The sequence below is a fragment of the Castor canadensis genome, chromosome 17, assembly GCF_047511655.1.
Source record: "Castor canadensis chromosome 17, mCasCan1.hap1v2, whole genome shotgun sequence".
NCBI lineage: Eukaryota > Metazoa > Chordata > Mammalia > Rodentia > Castoridae > Castor > Castor canadensis.
The window spans coordinates 394,526-414,400 of record NC_133402.1 but is presented as its reverse complement, the minus strand read 5'-3'; the positions used below and the strand labels follow the sequence as shown (position 1 = coordinate 414,400).

At 50.0% G+C, this 19,875-nt stretch overlaps 1 protein-coding gene across 5 annotated transcripts in view; it reads right to left on the bottom strand.

Annotated features, from left to right (window-relative positions):
* The window catches only part of Rab11fip3 (RAB11 family interacting protein 3), a 71,332-nt gene continuing 51,457 nt past the window's right edge, over positions 1-19,875 (bottom strand). Inside the window, exons 6-15 of one of the 5 annotated variants that reach the window (XM_074059789.1) lie at positions 18,383-18,517; positions 14,835-14,870; positions 10,583-10,676; positions 8,537-8,640; positions 4,994-5,134; positions 3,585-3,666; positions 2,684-2,821; positions 2,303-2,434; positions 2,007-2,147; positions 1,016-1,911 (exon numbers count right to left, since the gene is read on the bottom strand). In XM_074059789.1, the coding sequence (XP_073915890.1) occupies positions 1,798-1,911; positions 2,007-2,147; positions 2,303-2,434; positions 2,684-2,821; positions 3,585-3,666; positions 4,994-5,134; positions 8,537-8,640; positions 10,583-10,676; positions 14,835-14,870; positions 18,383-18,517 (1,117 nt within the window). In that variant the 3' untranslated portion in view covers positions 1,016-1,797. Of the gene's footprint in view, positions 1,912-2,006; positions 2,148-2,302; positions 2,459-2,683; positions 2,822-3,584; positions 3,667-4,993; positions 5,135-8,536; positions 8,641-10,582; positions 10,677-14,834; positions 14,871-18,382; positions 18,518-19,875 lie in introns of all 5 variants that reach the window. The other 4 variants (XM_020176723.2, XM_020176731.2, XM_074059791.1 and 1 more) reach the window with 4 other exon arrangements.

Sequence of the window (19,875 nt, the reverse complement as noted above, 5' to 3'; positions counted from 1 at the left end):
TGTGTGCAGTAACAGCTTTAATCTGTGGTGGCCAACATGTCAGACAGGACCCTACTGACCTCCCACCATCTTGCACTCAGGCAGGAAGCACCCCTTCTCAGGAAGCTGAAGCAGGTGCCATGAGCAAGTTGGTGGTTGGTGTTTCCCAGTGTCTCCTGAAGACCCGTGTGTATGGTCACTATTGCAGAGCAGTCAGCAGGGACAGGCCAGAAGCCCATGTCACAGGGCTGGGACCTGGGCACAGAAAGGCAGGGCTCCAGTATTTATATATTATACATATGTATATACATATATATATATATATATATATATATTTCACTTGTATACACAGTTTTCTCTCTGGAAAGTATTAAAAAATTGATCAACCTTCAATCTATAAAAAATACCTACTCTACATGATAGAAAAATCTCTCCTCCAAGTTTACACTGATTTACACCCAAGGCTTTCCCCAGAATGTACAATACGAGGCAACATCTTAAATTGTAGTGTAGAAGGTGGGTCGGGAGTGGGTGAAGTGATGCAGGGCAGCATGTATGGACACAAACACACGTATTCTCTCACTGTGTGCACACTCATGCACGCGCACACTCGCACAGAGTGGGTGGTGAAGTCTGCAGCAGGGTCTTAGCCCACCCAGAGGCTCCTGGCCAGTGCCCAGGCTAGGCAGGCACAGCAGCCTTTGGGTGACGCCATTGTGGGGCAGTGCAGAGGCAGCAAGGCTACCTCTGCTCCTGGATCTGGGTAAAGCCTGCTGGGTCTATGTAGAGCCTGCCCAGTCTGTCTTCCTGCAAAACACACCCTCAGGACATGCAGCTATTTTGAATCAGATGCCCAGAAAAAAACTTGGTTCCAGAGGCCTGGGAAGTATGGACTACACCCTGGGCAGTGACAAGCACTGTGCACCACCTAAACCATAGGAGGCCAGGCAGGCCACACCTGTGGAAAAGCAGCACCTGCACCTGGAGGCAGAGGGGCCGGTAGTGTCCACCCATCCAGGGAGTAAGTTCCACACAGTCAGCATCTCAAGTCCTTTGTTCAAAGAAAAGGGAACTGATGGTCTCCTGCCCCAGCCCCCAACAGAAGGGTCAAGCCCCTGAGGGTACTGCAGTGAGGATCACACCATGAGAATGGCTGCGTGGCTTAGAGGCCCTGCATCTGAAGCTGGACCAAAGGCCACCTGGTTGGATGACAGCCTGAATGGCTCAGGGAGAGCTGGGGCCTGCAGTGCCAAGCTAGACCCCACATGCACCAGCTTTGCCTCCTGTCCTACCTGCACCGCCGCATGACAAGGGTCCGGGGTTTACACTCTATCTGGGAGTGGCCAGGCATGGGTGGTGCTGTGTCAGGGAGCCTGAGTGGGAAACTGCAGTCTTGGTGGGGACCTGTTTTCTCCCTCTTCCCAACAGGGCTACATGTTGGAAGAGGGTGTCCCATGGAGGGGCCAGAGGGTAGCTCATCCAAGCCTGAGACTGCACACAGGCTTGAGAACCTGTCATGGCTGAGCATATTGTAGGTGTTGTTGGCTGGGACACTCAGGGCAGGAGGCCCTGCCTCCCTGAAGGTCAGAGCCGATAGAAGACCTAGCCTCACTCCTTTCCTGCTGTGGCTCCCCTTTTCCCTTCTAACTGCCCTCTGCAGCCTCACGTCTTCATTCACCCAGTGTAGCTGCACAAAACCCTGCACACCCTGGGCTTGGTCAGCTATGGGACCTGCTGGTCTTGGCTCCTTGTGGTGAGACAGGGCCACTCTGGGGTGCTGGTGGAGTCTTGGACCAGCCCAGGCTGGGCTTTGCTGCCCTACTTGACCTCCAGGATGGATGGGTTGGTCTCCATAATGGCCACAATGATCCTGTCAATGTAGTCCTGCAGGCGGAAGTTGATCTCTTCCTGCTTCTGAATTGCTTCCATGAGCTGTAGGAAAGCAAGGGGTCAGCATGGAGAGAGAAAGGGGTTTGAGGCTGGAATGGGGTTTATAGACTTCGGTGTAAACCAGTAGGGCATGTTACCTCGTCACGGGAGACAGAGCTGATCTCTGCGGCCAGAGACTCAGAGAAGGCCGTGGAGAAGAGGCTCTTCGCGCCCTGGATACTGAGGGTGATGATCTGCCCATTCAGTTCGTCATTCTGCTCCTTCAGGTTGCGGTTGTCCTGGAGGATATGGTAGTGTCACACTGGGCCGTGGCCCCTGCTGGTGCCTGAACTAGGATAAGAACTTGCCTGAGAGTACCCCTAGCCCAGTGCCCCCTCCCATGCCAGCCTTCCAGAAGCTTCTGCTGGGTTGGATGAGAAGTGCTGAGCCACACCTGCTTGAGTCTGCGAACCTCCTGCTCCAGCTCGCTCTCCCGGGCACGGCTGTTGTACTCCTGCAGGCCCAGGCTGCTGCTGCGACCCCGCCTCTGCTCCACTTCCAGCCTGAGCAGCTGCAAGTGCTCCAGCTGCTTGCGGAGGTCCTCAATCAGCTGTGAGGCAACCATAGGGTGGGTACCTACTAGCTGACCTGGTCACCCTCTCCTGGGAGGATACCAGCCCATATTCTAGGACATCACTGGGCATCAGTGGCCCTGCCCTCAGTGGCAGTTAAAAGCTGTGCATCCAGGAAACAAAAGACACCTCTGGCCTCCCCTCAGAAGCAGGCTGTATCCGAATGGGTGGGAGTGCAGGGAGAGGCAGTTGGGTCTGCTTACCTCCTGGGTCGCCTCCTTGTCCCTTTGGAACTGATGCCGTTCATGGCTCAGCTTGTCCCCCATCTTCCTCTTGTTTTCCTGCTCTTCATTGAGCCGCAGCATCAACTCTTCAATCTCATCCAGCAACTTCTGCTTTTCCTGCAAAAAAAAAAAAAAAAAAAAAAAAGAGAGAGAGAGAGAATGGTGTGGACATGTGGTGCCGCCTTGACCATGGAAGCAACCTGACTCAGCAGCCTTCCCTCCAGACGATCTCCCAGTTGACCGGCATAAACACAGTAGCCCTGGTCCTTGGACCACAGTGAGTCTGTGCCTGTGCTTTCCTATCAAGGCTGCCTTGCCTTGTGGCCAAGGAACACATTTCTCAAGCAGGAGAAATGCTTGAGGAATCAGGCTGCTGGCAGTTCCAGCCTGATTCCTTTAGCTCATAGGAGCTGGAGCCCATGTAGTCTTGGAATATCTTTGCTTTGGAGCTTCCCAAACGGCACTTGGAAAAGGAACCTCCTCGTTCCTAAGAGGGAAGGCCTCTTAGTGAGCGGCTGAGACACAAAGCTCATGGTATGCCTCTACCTGCAGGACCAGGGTCTCTACAGTCTGCCCTTAGAGGATGTGTTCCCTGGTTCCAATCTCAGCAAGTGCCTCTAAGCCCTGTGGATGATGAGTATGTGGGAAAGCTGGAGGCTGGGTGGGGCCAGCAGGGGCATGGCTCCTTCTCACCTGAGTCCAACAGAGCCCAGTGTTATCAGCCTGTTCTTGAGAAAGCTGCCCTGCTCTAGAGGCCCCAATGCATGTCCTGGCTTCCCCCACTAGTATGAAATGCATAGGGGAGAAGAAAGTTCTTGCTATTGGTGCCCACAACAGGATCTGTCCTTCCCCCAACACACGCTGATGCCCTGAGGCTCACCTCCTCCAGGCGCTCTATGTTGGCCTTCAGACAGGGTGTGCAGGAGCGTAGCTCGCTATTCTCCTCATCCAGCTGGTGCAGTCTAGGTACAAGAAAATGTACCTCACAGAGCTCTGGAGGAACCCCCACTGGGAGCTGCTCTGTGACCCAAAGATGCCACAGCCAGTCCTCACCCCACTCAAGTGCTCTAGGCCAAAGCTTTTCTGTAACTCATGACAGCTTTTAAATGCACTTTGGGTTTAGAAATGACTTCAGGTGTATAGGAAAGTTGCACACAGTGTAGGGTCCACATGGGCCTAACTCTGTTCTGAATTCTTCTTGTGTTGCTGTGGTACACCAACATCCACACCCAGCTAGGCCGTACTAATACACAAAGCAACACACCTCCAAGGACCAGGACCCCATCGAGGGGCCCCATGGCATAAGCTTCATGTCTCCCTTGTCCCCTGGTCTGTGAGTCTCCTGGACCGTCCTTCCTTGTGACCTAGGTAGTGTTGAGAGGTCCTAGCCATGTACTGTGTAGATGGTGCCTCATATTGAGCTGTCTGTGTCTCCTCATGGATACAGTGGGATGGTGAGTGTGATGAACCCCTACCATGGTAGGGCCTTCTCAGCACACACTTACTCCCACAGGACTTCCAGGTCACCCAGTGAAAGTGGGTCTGCCAGGTGTCCCCCTGTCCAGTCACTACCTCTCGCCCACTGTCTCAGGAATCTGGTCCCTGAGTCTGCCCCCCCCTGAGGAGGGATCCTGCACCACCTCCTGGAGGGATGACTGAAGATCCTGTTTGGAATTTCTCTGAGAGGGAGGCAGTTGTCTTCTCCATCTATGCATTGGTTGATTGCCTGTGTTGAGTCCTGTGATAAGGACTCCTAAATAGTTTATGTCGTGGTTATGCTCCCCTGGGATCCTTACCACTCTGGCTCCCAGACTGTCCAACTCTGGCAACTAGGGGGCCCTTTCAGTTGGGCCCAGTGTCTCTTTGACATCAGTGTGTGTACATTCCAGTTATCCGGTTTCCCTTGCAGTCTGACTATTAATGAATCAAATATCCACAGATTCAATTCCAAAGGAACACAAAAGGACTTATCAAAGTCTCTCTCAAATAAAAAAATCTTTTTTAGGATGTGGCTATGTTCATGCTGGCCTTGAGCTCCTAGGCTGGGACTACAGACACAGGCTACCATGCCTGGCTAAGACTGCTGTGTTGATAGGTGCATGGAAGGTATGGATCTGCAAAAACTAAATAATGTAGGGTAGGTCTCTGGATGCTGGTCTCAGGAACTATAGAAGAGTTTTGTGGTTCTCTTCCTACAGCTGCTTCTTTTTCTATAATTAAACTTCTACCTAGTGGCTGTGCCTTCTGGGGTGTGCAGGGTTTCTCCTGTCTGTCCAGCACCTCGCCCACCTGGCCTGCAGGTTCTCAATCTCAATGCTCTTCTCACGCTCCATCTTGCACAGGAGCTCCTTCTGCTTCCTGGCCTCTTCCAGGACCATCTCCTGGGCTCTCAGCTCCTGCTCCTTCAGCTGTTCCTCCAGGGCATTGGCTCTAAAGACAAGGTTGGGGGCAGAGGGGCAAGGGATAAACAGGTCTGCAAGACCCAAGAGATGTTTGTTCCCAGGCATTGTGTACTGACAATGGCAGCTGCTCCATAGGCCACTATGTAGAAGCTGAGTTGGTCCAGACGCATAAGCCTTGAGGAGGAACCAAACAGCACTGGGTCCAAGGGCACCACATTCTGCAGAAACTGAATGTGACCGCCAAACAGCAATCCCACAGCATGCTGCGCTTGTGGCAAGACTTCCACACGCCATCGCCAACTCTGCTAGGCTCAGGCCGCTGGAAGCTGGGCACATGTGGGCCCCAGAGACTGTGCTGGAGTCATAGTCAGAGGAAGGAGGTCTACTGTGCACCTAGACTCCTCCAGGATTACCTGGAGACCAGCCTCATTCATGTCACCCTGGCCCCTTCATGGGCCACCAGGCTACCCATAGGACAGAGGACTGGTCACCCCAGACATAAGTGCTGTAGTCTTGCCCTCAACTGCAACAAAGCTATGGCCCCAGCCCTGTCTACACGGCTTCCTGGTTCCTCTTTGGTGCATGAGATGACCAGAGAGCACAGGACAGCTTGTGACATACGAGAAGAAATACATCACACAGGATCCAGCAGGGGGAAGCCTCATGTCTAATTAGGAAATCAGAGTGGCATGTTCTAAAAGGAATAGCTAAAATATAATGCTTAGAAATAAAACCATGAGGACTGGGGGTGGGGCTTAGTGATAGAGCACCTGGTCAGCATATACAAGGCACTGGGTTCTAATTCCAGAAGAGAGGATTGGAAAAGAAGGGAAATTAAAAATTAAGTTTTTTTTTTTTAAAGGCCAATTCTATTTTATTGGTTTTGACAGTCTAGAGGACTCACCCAGAAAAGGCTTTTGTTGTTGTTGTTGTTGTTTGTTTGCTTTATTTTTGCTGTACTGGGGTTTGAACTCAGGGCCTACATCCTGAGCCACACCAGCAAACCCCTCCGCCCTTTTTTAATGGATTTTTCAAGATAGGGTCTCTTGAACTATTTGCACGGGTTGTCTTCAAACCACAATCCTCCTGATCTCTGCCTCCTGAGTAGTCTAGGATTACAGGTTTGAGCCACTGGTGCCCAGCTTAGAAAATTTTTTTTAAATTCAACAGAAGAGTTGACAGAGAAAACTGAAGATAATACATTTTAAAAAAAGGGTGGGGGGGGGCAAAGCTTGGAGTGTGTAACTCATGCCTGTAATCCCAACATGGGAAGCATAAATAGGAGGATTGCAGGCCAGACCAGCCTGGCAAAAATGCAAGATCCTATCTGAAAAACAAATGAAGCAAAAAAGGGCTGGGGAATGGTTCAAATGATAGGGCATCTGCCTACAAGCAAAGTCTTGAGTTCAAACCCCAGTACTGCTAAAACATGAAGACAGACCAGAAAAGGAAGAGGCTGCATAGAGAGGATTCCCAAAATCCTTCTGAAGTTTAAGGACAGGCTTCCCAGAGTCACAGGCTGGAAACCAAACATTCAGCATGTCAAGATATCCAGGGTGAGAAACAGGTCACACTACAGGCAGGGTAGGGTGCAGTGAGCATATTTTCAAATATGCAGGTCTTGAAGAACCTCAATCCTGTGCACCTCAGAAAATGAGGTCATAGAGAAAGAAAACATGGTATAATCCAGACAACAAGCAGCAAGTCCAAGAGCAAGCATACAGAATTCTAATACGATAAAAAAGAAGCCATGTCACAGGGCATGAGAGCACCCGGCTCAAAGGCAGCCTGGTGCCTGGAAATGGGAAGCACCATCAAAAGGCTACCTAGCACACTGTCCCAGAGCTGAGGTGAGCAAGGTGGAGTCAGGTGGTCTGGTGCCTGGAAAGGCCCATTAGATCAAGTCAGAACCTCCACAGTCAGCTCAGGATAGAACTCTCTCAGGAGATCCAACATGCACCTAATGCACGGAAACCAAAGCCCCTCCAGGAGCACACTGGCCCCCAGTTTGGCAGTAGAGGCTGAGACAGGCACTTCATGATGAGAGTCTTGGGTCTGCACCCACAAGAGAACTTGTTCTCGCTTTGTGGAAGTGGCGTGCAGACTGTGCCTATACCCACATGACGCATTCTGCCTATTATCAAGTGCCTGTCATCAGGAGGGCCTGGCCACAACCTGAATGCCACTGCTGCCAGCACGTTCAGAACCCTCTGCATCACTTGCTCAGGTCATGCAGGAGGAAACTGAGGCTCAGAGGGACACAGCCCTGACCTGACGCTACAGTATGGCAGAACAAGGAATTTATTTATATGTGGTTCTGGTAAGGACATGGGTTCTGAGAACAGAAACTTTCTGTAGATTCCAAAAATGTCTCTTGGGCTTCCCCACTATGCCACCCACACAAAAATATCCAGCTCCATCCAGCTTGCCAATACCCTGATCCAGCTCGTCTCACTTTACATGAGAAACATGAGGGCAAACCTGGCAGGCTCTGGCGTAAGAACTCTTAAGAGCTACACAGTATCCAGAGGAAACTCTGCAACAGGAGTGGGCAACAGCTGTGCTTTGTTTCCTCTGTAGCGCCTTGCCCAGCTGAGATTAGGCTGTACAGACTATCTTTCTGCTTAGTTTGCTTCTCTGCCACTAAGACACTCCTGTGTGCTCGAGTCCTCGGGGTGGGCTATACCCCTGGCACAGACAGCTCCCTTACTGTTCCTCCAATGCACAGCTCTGTACTTAGCCCTAAAGCTGCCCTACACAATCATCTAAGCTCCCATGCCTCAGTTTCCTCATCTGTGAAATGGAGACAGCATCAGCAAGGGTGACTGAGATAGTGCAGGTGAGGTTAGAGTGGAGCAAGGAACTCCTTCTAGGGACCGGTGTCATGGTGGGGATATTTCCTCAGGGCGGGTTCTCAGAAATGGGATCAACAGTGACAGGACCCCGATACTGACTGTTAACTGGTGGACTCTGGGCCAGCCTTACAAGGACTCCCAAGTTCTCCAGAAAACTGACCCACAGAGGCTCTAGGCGTACCCTTGGCATGACAAGAAAAACAGTATGCCTTTGCAGGTTTATTTTGAATCCAAGACATTGTGCAGCACAAAGTAAACCACAGAGCCACAGACCCTACCCCTCCTTGTGGTTTTAATCTGTACTTTCCCAGTTGTTCCTGATGGGCATCACATTGCATGTTCGTGGCTGTTAGCCCTCTTCTACATGGTATAGGAGAGTGGCAGAATAGCTTGCTCCCCTAGAGACCTATTGTACCTCCAGGAGAGACTACTCGAGTTAGAGCCTGCAATGTCCCTAGAGCCTTTCTCAGCCATCCACTCCCTGCATGAGCCAGCTCAATGAGGCAGACAGATTCATAGGGCATGAGTGGTGCTGTGGTGGCTGCAGGAAATCGCAGGCCACAGGCCATGCTCACCTGTGCACCAGCTGGAGGTTCTCCTGCCTCAGTCGGCCATGCTGCTCCCCGGCAGCCACACTTTCCTTTTCCAGCTCTGACACGCGCCTCTCCAGGAAGATGACCTAGGTAATGAGACAGTGGCTTGAGGAGTAAGTAGAAAGAGGCAAGACAGTCCACGCTCCCAAGGGAACATCTGGGAGGTATACAGGGGCTTCAAACCCACCCAGCTGAGCTGGAGTTGGGTCCAACTCGTCCTTTGAGTCTGTCCCATAAACACACTGCAATGCAGGTCACCAAGGAGTTACTGTCACTCAATAGCACAAAGGCAGGTATCACTGGGAGCTTGAGGCCTACAGGGGTCCAAGAGCACCCTTGTGACTGGCTCATGCAGTAATGTGTCTCAGTACCCCATCACACAAATTGGCCCCCCTATTCTGCCAGATACTCACAGAGGAGTCTCAGTCTCTCTCTTCCTCAGGGAGCTCACAACATGAGAGAAAGACGCTTGCACATGTAGGAGCAAGCAAAGGAAGGACTCAGCCTCAGTCTGCAGAGTGGGAGATGCTAAAGATGCCATGGAAAAGGGGATGCAGTGGAAATGAGGTGTGTGCAGGGGGAGGCAAGGTGGGTGGCAGGGGGAGGAGAGGATGGTGCAAAGGAGTGCAAAGTGGAGTGTATAGTAGGTGAGGAGGGTGCAAAGGAGGTGAAGAAGACCGCAGAGGAAGTGCAATGGGGAACAGGGAGGTGAGATGGGTGCAGAGGAGGTAAGGTGGGTACAGGGGGAGGTGAGGTGGGTACAGAGGAGATGAGGTGAATGTAGAGAAGGTGAGGTGAGTGCAGGGGGAAGCAAGGTGGAATGTAGGGGAGGTGAGGGATAGAGGAGGTGAGGTAAATGCAAAGCAGGCATGGTGGAGTGCAAAGGAGTATGGGGGAGGTGAGGTGGAGTGCAGGGGGAGGTGAGATAGGTGCAGAGAAGGTGAGGTGGGTGCAGGGGGAAGTGAGGTGGGTGCAGAGGAGGTGAAGTGGTATAGAGGAGGAGAGGTGGGTGCAGAGGAGTTGAGGTGAGTGCAGGGGAGGTGAGATGGGTGCAGAGGAGGTGAGGAGATGAAGAGGGTGCAGAGGAAGTAAGGATGATACAGAGGAGGTAAGGTGGCTGCAGGGGGAAGTGAGGTGGGTGCAAAGGAGATGAGGTGGGTGCAAGAGGAGATGAGGCAGGTGCAGGGGAACTAGATGAAGGTGTTGCTGCCATCCTCTCCAAGGCTCAGGCTGGTCCTTGGGTCCTGACCACAGCGAGGCTCACTGCTAGGCTGCTGGAGTACACTCCAGACAAGCCCCCAAGGAAACACCCATTCCAGATGTTTTAGCTCTGTGGCCATTTCAGCCTGTCCACCACTCCCCAAGCATCCTGGTCCTGCTTCCATGGCCCTGGTGAACTGAGTTTCCAGTGTCCCCTTGATGCTGCCCTCCTGAACCGACTCACAGGTATATGCAGGCATCCAGGTCATGCCTGATTTTCAGCATCATAGTCAATGGCTCCTACTGCTCAGTCCCATTTCTTTGTTTAGCTGCCCCTTTTACCCCATGGCCACTAGTACTTGCTGAGGAATATCAGGGCTGGATAGAATCTAATTAGCACTGGATGACGCCATTATCACCTGAGCTGTCCTGAAAAATGCTGTTTTTTTTTTTTTTTGCATAGTAATGGGGTTTGAATTCAGGGCCATTCCACAAGCCCATTTTTTTGTGAAGGGTTTTTTTGAGACAGGAAGTATTTGCCTCAGGCTGGCTTCACACCACGATGCTCCTGATCTCTGCCTCCTGAGTAGCTATGATTACAGGGATCTCTGCCTCCTGAATAGCTAGGATTACAGACATGAGCCAATGGTGCCCGGCTCTTACAGTGCTTTTCTATTGCTAGGACAAGGCTAGCTGTGCCCAACTACTGCCCAGTACTTCAAAGCAGCCATAGCACATGAGGGAAAGGTCCTCAGACCCTGGTGACATTCCAACCTTACTGCCAAATCACTGATTCCTCACCCTCAGCCCCCAGTGCCCAGAGCCTACCTTGTCAGCAATGTCTTCCTCTGGGCCTTCCACAGGCTCTGGGGGAGGATCCTCCAGAGCCTCCATGGTCAGGGATCCTGATTGGTGCAGATACCTATAGAAAAAGAGTTAAAGCAGAGGAAAAACCAAATGACAAGATCTTCAAACACCAGCACTTCCAAGTCCCTCTGAAAGACAGCAGCATCACAAGCCATGGGCCCTCCCCACTCCTGGGGGCCAGTGGTCTCCTGATCAAAGCACCAAATGAAGGGGGTTCCCCGGGCCTATCATTTTTACCAAGGGCCTGGGAATGAGTAGGTTAACTCTGGTCTCAGAGTCTTCTCAGTGCTCTTTGGAGCCTGACCGAGCACAACCTCTCTCCCTGCCAGCTAATGGGACAAGGGTACTTTGTACTTGGTGCAATAAAACACATCATTCCTCACTATGATAGGAAATGATCTTGAATCCACTAGAGGTCCATCAAACATTAATTCTTGACTCCTGTACAGGATACCTATATACATTCTGTTTTTTGGAGACAGGGTCTCCAAAGGCTGGCCTCGAACTCATGATCCTCTAGTCTCAATTTCCCAAGAGAAAAGCACAGGTGTGTACCATTTGGTTTGACAAGTGTATTCCCTGTAGACCCTAGAAGCCCCATTCAGGTCATACCTGGGGTCCCTGGGAAGCACCCAAACCACAGGCGTCCTCTCTGGCACCAATGCCAATACAGTGCTGATGCACCCAGGACTCAGATAGACACCTGATCCTGTGACCCTGTGTAGCTCCAAGCTCCACTATAACTTGATCAGAGGCTACTCCCCAGTTGTTGGTGCCTTAGCAAGTGCCCAGTGAACACTTGGCTTGTGGTTCAAACTAACCTCCTTAATTGTGGTGAGTCTATATCAATACTAATTTAGCAATGGTACCTTCAGAGCATTTGTGCAGCTGTGCTAGCAGTGACCCTAAGACCCTCAAAACTGAGCCAGGCTCCAAATTTATGGCCTGATGCTCAGAGGTGAAAGCATTCGCCTTCTCTGAGTCTTCCTCTCCTATAAAATGAGAAACTGTCTACAGACAAGTATGAAGTTTAGACAAGGGAATGTTTATAAACAGCACTGCTAAGGATACAGCACAGAGTGAGAATTCAACTGAATTTTAATGATAGTTACACTGAAAGTACACTTCATCTTATCAGGGAATAAAGCTGTTTCCTTTTTAGCACTGACTAAGCCTGTACGTTTCCTTGTTTTCCATAAATGTTGTAAGAGAAAAAGAAAGGCAGGTGCCTTGGCTACTGGGACCACAAACCCATGCACACAAACTAAGGGCACCATGTGTTTCCATAGCTTGCTCTAGGCTTCTCAGACTCTCAAGAAGGGTGCTGATGGACACCATGTTCTCACCTAGGCACTGCTCTTTAATACCCAGAACCTCGACCTCAATTCAAAGCCACTCCCAGGGCAGGGAGTGTCCACTCTAGACCCCAGAGGCTACTATGAATATTGGCCAAGGCCTGGATCTAAACCAGTGGCAGGGAGGACACACAGTCTCTAAGCAACCTGCGGGTGGCCTTGTGTTGAGGTTGAGTGTATTCGGCATACGGAGTGGGGGGCTGCTTATTTAAACTCACCAGAAAGGGAAGATTCTTCACCCAGCTGCCCTACTCAAGAGACCCCCAGGAAAAAGGACTATGGGAAGTGCTGACCCACCCCAGATGAGGCACACGGACAAAAAGGTGCTGGGACTCCAAGACCCATCTTCCACCTAGGATGTGGGCAATGTCCTTACTGGGGGTCCCACTGGGCAGCTCTGTGCCAGGTGCCTCAGGGGAGCACCACTTATATCTCCACAGGTAGCAGGGAACAAGCTGAAACGGGTCAGGAACACAGCCAGGTCACAGACCCACAAGTAGCTACTGCAAACCCACCATCTCAGCCACAATGCACATACAAAGGGCTGAAAACTTCGGCAAAGCGAATTATGGGTTAGCTATTTTGTGTTTCGTAAGAATTCTGGGAGCAGACTTAAGGGCAAAGCCACAACATATTCATATGCTAAAACTAGGAAGGGAAATGTGTACATATATGTACATAATTTATGCTCTGTAATCTGCAAAATACATCTCTGCTCTGTAACCTCACTGTAAATACCTGAAGACAGGGCTTTTTGTTTACACCAAAGGTGTCTGCAAAGAAAAAAATTAATTTTCGGAGATGTACAAAAGATCAAGCCCTTCACTGCTCAGACCTGTTGGGCCACAAGATTCTTCCCCATCCCCACCCCCAACACAAGGCATCTCTAAAACACAGTGTCTGTGTCCCAGGTGTGTAAGACTGTGAGAAGATAGCTGAGCTGGGTTTTCACCTTCCTCAGTTCCATCAGTTATTGCCTGTCTAGGGCAAAAGGCTTGGATAACTTAGGAAGATGGCCACGTCTGACCATACTGACTCTTTTTTTGGTACTGGGGTTTGAACTCAGGGCCTACACCTTGAGTCACTGCACCAGTCCTTTTTTGTGATGAGCGTTTCCAAGATATGGTCTCATGAACTATTTGCTTGGGCTAGCTTCAAACCTTGATCCTCCTGATCTTTGCCTCCTGAGTCGCTAGGATTACAGATGTGAGCCACTGGTGCCTGGCTTCATGCTGACTCTTAATGAAAGTGCAGCTGGGCTTCCTATCGTCACTAAAGTGCAGAGTTCTTCTTGAAGGGTGAACCAGAAAACTACCAGAGAAGGCGGGATGAAGACACTGGCTTCTGCTTCCTCTAGACTCCAAGCCTTGAGAAGGCCATGGGCAGTTATAGGACAAGAAGAGGAGCCAGGGAACAGAAAGACCCAGCAAGACAGCCTGAACCAGGAAAAGGCCCACTTTTTATTTGCTCATCAAAATTAATAGAAAAAAGTACTATCAGCAAGACTCATCATAAAAAGTTAGGATCTTTAGGGATGAAGAAAACCTAAATGCTTTCAAAGAGAAAAAGTCACAAAGAAACAAAAATCAGAAAATGTTAAACCTCTTAGTAGCAACCCTAGCTGAGAGCAATGCCTCAGACACTCTAAGGAAACACATTCACAACCATACCAACCACAGGACATATGCAAAATCACTCTCAATGGCCAGGTGCAGTGGCTCACATCTGTAATCCCAGCTACTCAGGAGGCAGAGATCAAGTTCAAGGCCAGCCCTGGCAAAAAGTTATCAAGGCCATCTCAACAACAACAAAAAGCTGATGTGGTGACGTGTGCCTATAATCCCAGGTACATGAGAAGCAGAGGTAGGAGAACTGCAGACCAAGACCAACCCAGGCAAAAACTCTAGACCCTATCTGAAAAATAGAGCAAAAAAGGTCTGGGGGCATGGCTGAAGTGGCAGAGCGCCTGCCTAGCAAGCATAAGGCTGAGTTAAAACCCCTACACCACCAAAAAAAACCCCCAAACCCCCAATATTCCCAAGGTCTTGGGAATTATCTCCTGATACCTCTTTTCTCACAAAGTTACAGAAAGATGTGTTGGGCAAAAAGAGAGTTCTTTTAAGAAATAGGAAGGAAGACAGGGACAGGGAGCTCAATGTTCAATCCCTGAAACAAATGAAAGAACTCTCAAGAGTGTAGGTTAGACAAGCCCAGGACCACAGCTGACCAGAGGGAATGGTACTGGAAGCAAGACAGGGCTTGGAAGGCGAAGCACACAGAAACATGAAGGCAATCGCTGACTCCATGACTCCATTGGTAGTAATGGCTTGTCTCGGGAGGAAACCACAGATGCCAAATGCTGGCTTCACTAAAGACTGTCACAGAACTGGCCAGCGCCCCCCCCTCTTCACAGCAGGAGGCCAGCAGATAACTAAAACCCAAACCAAAAGCTGGTCTTTAGGATCTTACCTCATCTCAGCATGGGAACCACCAGGCTGGCAAGGGCACAGCCTAGGCAGGATGCCTCCCAGATCTGGATCTGAGTTGGGCCAGCACCTCACTCAGTCTCTGCACACCTGACCTGCAGCAGATCCTAGAGGATCATAGCCCTCTCAGGGAGTGCATAATAGCAGGAGGAATTCCAAAAGTTGCCAATGGATACTTACCAGACCCAAGCCCAGATCCAAATCTATAGCCCTGGAAATCCAGCCCATGATCCATCTCCTCAAGTTAGTTTCTATCCCAAACCTTGCAAAGTAACTTTTGGAAAAGAATATTTTTTAAAATGTCTTTTTAAAAATGATTAGTACCCATACATTTCAAAAACATTTTCAGCAAGTGATCGAGGCTTTGCCTACCTTGCCACCTTCCTGCTGGAGAGCCGCTTGGCTGGGCTGTGCAAAAACCAAATAAACAGGAAAATCGTGTCAGAGAGCAGACAGAAGGACAGGAGGAAACAGGAAGCTTGTGCTGAGGAGATAGCAGAGTACAGCATGCAGACCCCTGCCCCAGGCAGGCCCCATGCACAAAACACCCACTCAGCAAGACAGTGAGGATCCATGCAATATCTTTCACAAGTCTCCACAAGCCTTGTTATTCCACCTCCAAAACCCCAGATATAGCTAGCCAGACTGCAGTCCAGGGTTGAGCCCAATGTCTACATCCACTGGTTGACTGCACCTGGTCCCCTATCAGCCACCATCACACTCCAAATGCTTCAGAAACCAAACCATCACAGACCTCCAGTGAAATGTGGCACACTGTGCCAGACTGTGAAAGGAGAGCCTGTTATGGTTTTGACTTGGTCCCTAACACTTCACACTCTAAAAGATGAGGCAGGGATCTGGGAAAATCCAGGGCAATAAACATATCCACAGTCAATTACATCTTGTCCATCTGACTTAGCTAACTGTAGTGGCAAAAAGGGCCAAACACACCTCTTCTCTCTTTTCTGAAGCCTGAGGAAAACTTGCCTGTCTCTGGGTATAGGAACCACCTGCCTCAGCTTGCAGCAACTGAAGCTGTGCCTCTCCAGCTTCCAGGTTTCTTCCAGAGAAATCTACCTAGAGAGATGCGTGCTGCAACCATCACTGGTTCATTGACTCTTGGCTGGGCTCAAATGCATCCTTACATTGGCTTTGGGGACATATTTTTTCATTGAAATGTTACATTTTGCCAGTAGAGGGCACTGGATAGATGATGCAGTCCTTTAGCCTAGGCAATAGGGGCTCTTCTGGGGCATATCACTCAGCTTCATGGAAGGCTGGTGCATGTTTCCTAGCGAACAGCTTTCTAGCATTAGAAGGGCAATTTTCTGCCAAGTCCTACAAGATGAATCCTAAATAAGTCCTGAGTGCACAGTGCCCGATGACATCTCTGACCCTGCAGGAGGTGGGCAACTACTATTCATGATGGACTCCTCAGAGTTCTCATTACTGCACTGCCCAATACGTAATTACTGCATTGCCCAATACCCAATACCTAGCATATTCATTCTTCACACTACACCTTCCCTGTCCAGTTACTCTGTGGCTGGCTCCCCCTCCTGGCTGGACCCTGACTAGTACCATGTATATTAATACAAATACGATTTCATCTAATATTGTGCACACTTCGTAAACAATAAGACTAGGCAGACTGCTCAGTGTACCTGTTGACCTCTGGTTGGGCAGTCCAGTCAGAGTTTATGATTTGAAAATATACCTCTGGGTAAGGCAGATTTGTCAGTTTCTATAAAATGGACTGCTTTTACTGAGACTCCCAGGTACGTGGAAAACACAACAGCTGCCAGGGTGTCCTGTTACCCACCAAGAAGACACCACAGGTGACACCAAAGCCTCTGAAATGATCTGGACTAAACCCCCTGGAATAAATCCCTTTATCAGCCACACGGCGTGACCACGCAGCTGATCGTGAGGACATCCATGAAGACTAAGATGTATGAATCAGCTCTCTCCTCCTTCTCCCAATGGGCTAGTCCTGACCTTGTTTTTTTTTTTTTTTTTTTAGCAGTACTGAGGTTTGAACTCAGGGCCTCACGCTTACTAGGCATCTCTACCATTTGAACCACTCTGCCAGCTCCTGACTGACTTTAACAGGCTGCCCACCTTAGGTGAGGTACCCCAATGAGCTTTCTGGTTGTCCTCTGCTACCCAATGGCAGATGTGACCATGGTTATCTGGGAGCAGAAGATCACGTCCATGTAAAAAATCTTCAGAGAGCGAGAGATGAGACACGCATCTCCTCTTGCAATATCAGCAGGAGGGCAAGTATGCACGGGAGGATCACACAACCCCTCACCAACACTGAACTGACACCCAGCTGAATCCACAAAAGTTGAAAAAGTTTCCCCCAAAATGGAGGCTAGTAGGTCTTTATAATCACTAGAAGCCAGATTTGCTCAAGTCTTGCAGGAACACCCCTCAAACAGTGCTCTGGTTTCTTCTCATGGTTGCCAGGACCCCACCAGGCTCCCCCAAGCCTCCCAATTGGCCACAAATGCCATGAGCTGCCCTATCCTTTCCACCTCACTGGGCATTTCCTGGAGGCCTTATGTTTCACGGTGCTGCAAGGAACACAAGAAAAAGGGCTCAAAGTTGAGTGTGCCAGGACTGGAACTAGAGAAGAACAGCAGGAACAAACCAGGCTCACAGGGAGAGTCCAGCCTGGCTAAAGCCCTACAGTAGCAGCAGATGCATGACAAGCTGCTCAGGGAGGGTAGGCAACCTGTAGCAGACCTCCAAGCACACTACTGCATCAGAATGTCTATCTTTCTGCTACCTGTACAAACCCTCCTACCAGCCCAAAGCTCCTACTTCCAGGAAAACTGCCCCAGATTGTTACATGGAGCCCACAAACCTTCTGCCCAGCACCAATGTGGTGGTCGCTCAACCATCTCTGCTCAACTAGGGCTGCCATGGGAAGCTCCACATTTCTTCTCTGAACATTTCTCAAAGCTGACCACCCAGGGGCTTGCCCAGACCACAAACTAAAGCAAAAGATGCCTGGAGCATGCTAATATGAGTAAACCCAAAGATGTTTTCTAACATTGTAAGGAGTTGTGAAGTTGTAAGAAGCCAGCAAAAGGAGTTCTCTGGAACACTTGTTACTGGGACTGGCCACAGGAATGGGGGAAGCAAAGGGCTAAGATGTAAACTGCACCAGGCAAGAAAAGAAAAGGAACAGGGACTGGACAAGGAGAGCAGCAAGCACAGTGTCTAAAAGCAGGGCAGGCATGCCAGGCTCAGACTATAGGCAGTCTAGGGCCACCTTACAGAGCAGAGGGCTCCTTAGCACATACAACCCCAATTAAGCTCTTCTCAAATCTGTTTGGAAGAACCAACTTTAAGTGAGGTGCTGGTGGCTCATGCCTGTAATCCTAGCTACTCAGGAGGCAGAGATCAGGAGGATCGTGGTTCAAAGCCACCCCAGGCAAATAGTTCGTGAGATCCGTCAAAAAAAAGGGCTGGTGGAGTGGCTCAAGAGGTAGGCCCTGAGTTCAAACCCCAGTACTGCAAAAATAATAATAATAATAATAATAATAATAATAATAATTTAATTTCCCAGTTCTGCCTGACTCATGTGACTCAGTTAAATCTTTTAATAAAATGCAGGGAGTATCCTCTTTCACACGCTGGACTGTTTCCCAGGGACAGCAGCTGAGGAAGCTGCCACATGCACACAGGAGAGACAACAAAGCAGCAAGCATAGATTAGAGCATGAGGGGAGGGAGGGGCTGGAATGCAGGAAGAGTCCTGCTGTCTGAGGTCCTCCTTCAGTAGGGAGTTCAGGCCAGCTAGGTCAACTGGGGCAGGAGCACCATGAGCCAAGACCAGCACAGGGGCCTGCAGCAGCAGGAGTCTCCCTCACCCCTGGAACAAAGATCAAGGCCAGGCACTAGTGTTACCTATTCATCTCAAGATCATTCAGGCGGGCAGAAAGGTCCTCAAGGCGGTTGATTTGTTTGTGGCACTGGCTACAGTAAAACTCAAAGGCCTCGTCAGTGAGGATGCTGCGTAGCTTTGCGGCAAGTGGATCGGAGCTAGAGAGATAGAGTGTCAGTTCAGAAGAGGGAAGGGCCTGTCAAGCTATCTGTGCCTCAAAGAGGATGGCATAAGCACTGCAAAAGCAGTTGCTGGAAGAGAATAAGCTATGGAAGGTTCTAGCTGTCCCCTCTGGAGTGCTGTGGGTCCTCCCTTACATCACCCCAAGGAGTCAGCGACATTCACCAGCTCCAGCAATAGGGCTCTGCAACACCTCTGCCCTCCTGAACAGTGGACACAACAGTGCTTTTTTTTTTGTCACTGATGCTTTGAGACAGTGTCTCAATACATAACCCCCAAACTGAAACTTGAACTTGGCCTCCCAAGTGTTGGTTTTAATAACTGCTAGCAACTACCAATACCAAGATCTATGCCTACATGGTGCACTGTCAGTAGGTCTGGTGAAAACATTCAGAATTCTATCACCTGGGTATGCTAGCTGATCAGTGATTTCACTTCAATGTGCTCTTGGGAGTACTGGCAGAATGTGAAGCATCTGCTCCTAGAAAACTGAGGTCTGGGTAGCAGCCTCACCCCAGTGCAGCAGGACCCACAGGCTGTTGGAAACTAATTTGTAAGTTCAATTTAAAGAAGGGTGAAAAGGAAAACATAAAATATAGACACAGTAATGAAAACACTGGATGAGAGACTAGAACAAATTGCAGAAACAGGAAGAATGCCACAGCAGAACAGACATGGACTCAAAAATGCCAAGTCTGCCTTGCACCCGCAGCTCCTCAGGACTCTCCCCAGGAGGGGTGAGCACCCAGGGACACTTTGGAGGGTTCCACCTCATTGTGAAGGCATATGAGTGGAATGGGGGTGGGGGCGGAATCCTGGCACTGGCCTTCACAGGTTCAGACTATAGCAACTGGGGAAGGGAAGAAATGTGTGGAGAACTTAAGGAGCCCAGGAGCAAAGAGGATAAGGGACCAACATGGACAGGCTGTCTAGCCAGGCAGGCCTGAGCCCCACAAAGAGACAAGAGTACTCTCTGACAGGCTGAATGCCAAGAAGGGGCTACTCAGGCCCTCAGATATAGCACACCCAGGTCCCCTGTCTGATACAAGTCAAGCTGACTCTGAATTCTGCTGTGATCGCCTCAGGCATAGGCCTAAGAGAAAGTAAGCTTCTTGACCACTAGATATTACAATTCAGTTTATTTAAACCCCAAATTTTCCAGTTTGGGGATGCCAGGTAATTTTAAGGAAGTGAATCTAAAAACTGGCTTGTGATTCTAAAGCTTCCTTCAAAGTCAACCACAGACCACAAAGTGATCCGTGACCAGAAGTGCAGGACCCCACAGGATAAGTTCCAAGCTCTGAGCCGTGTGGTTCAGCAGTGGCCACAGAGGTCT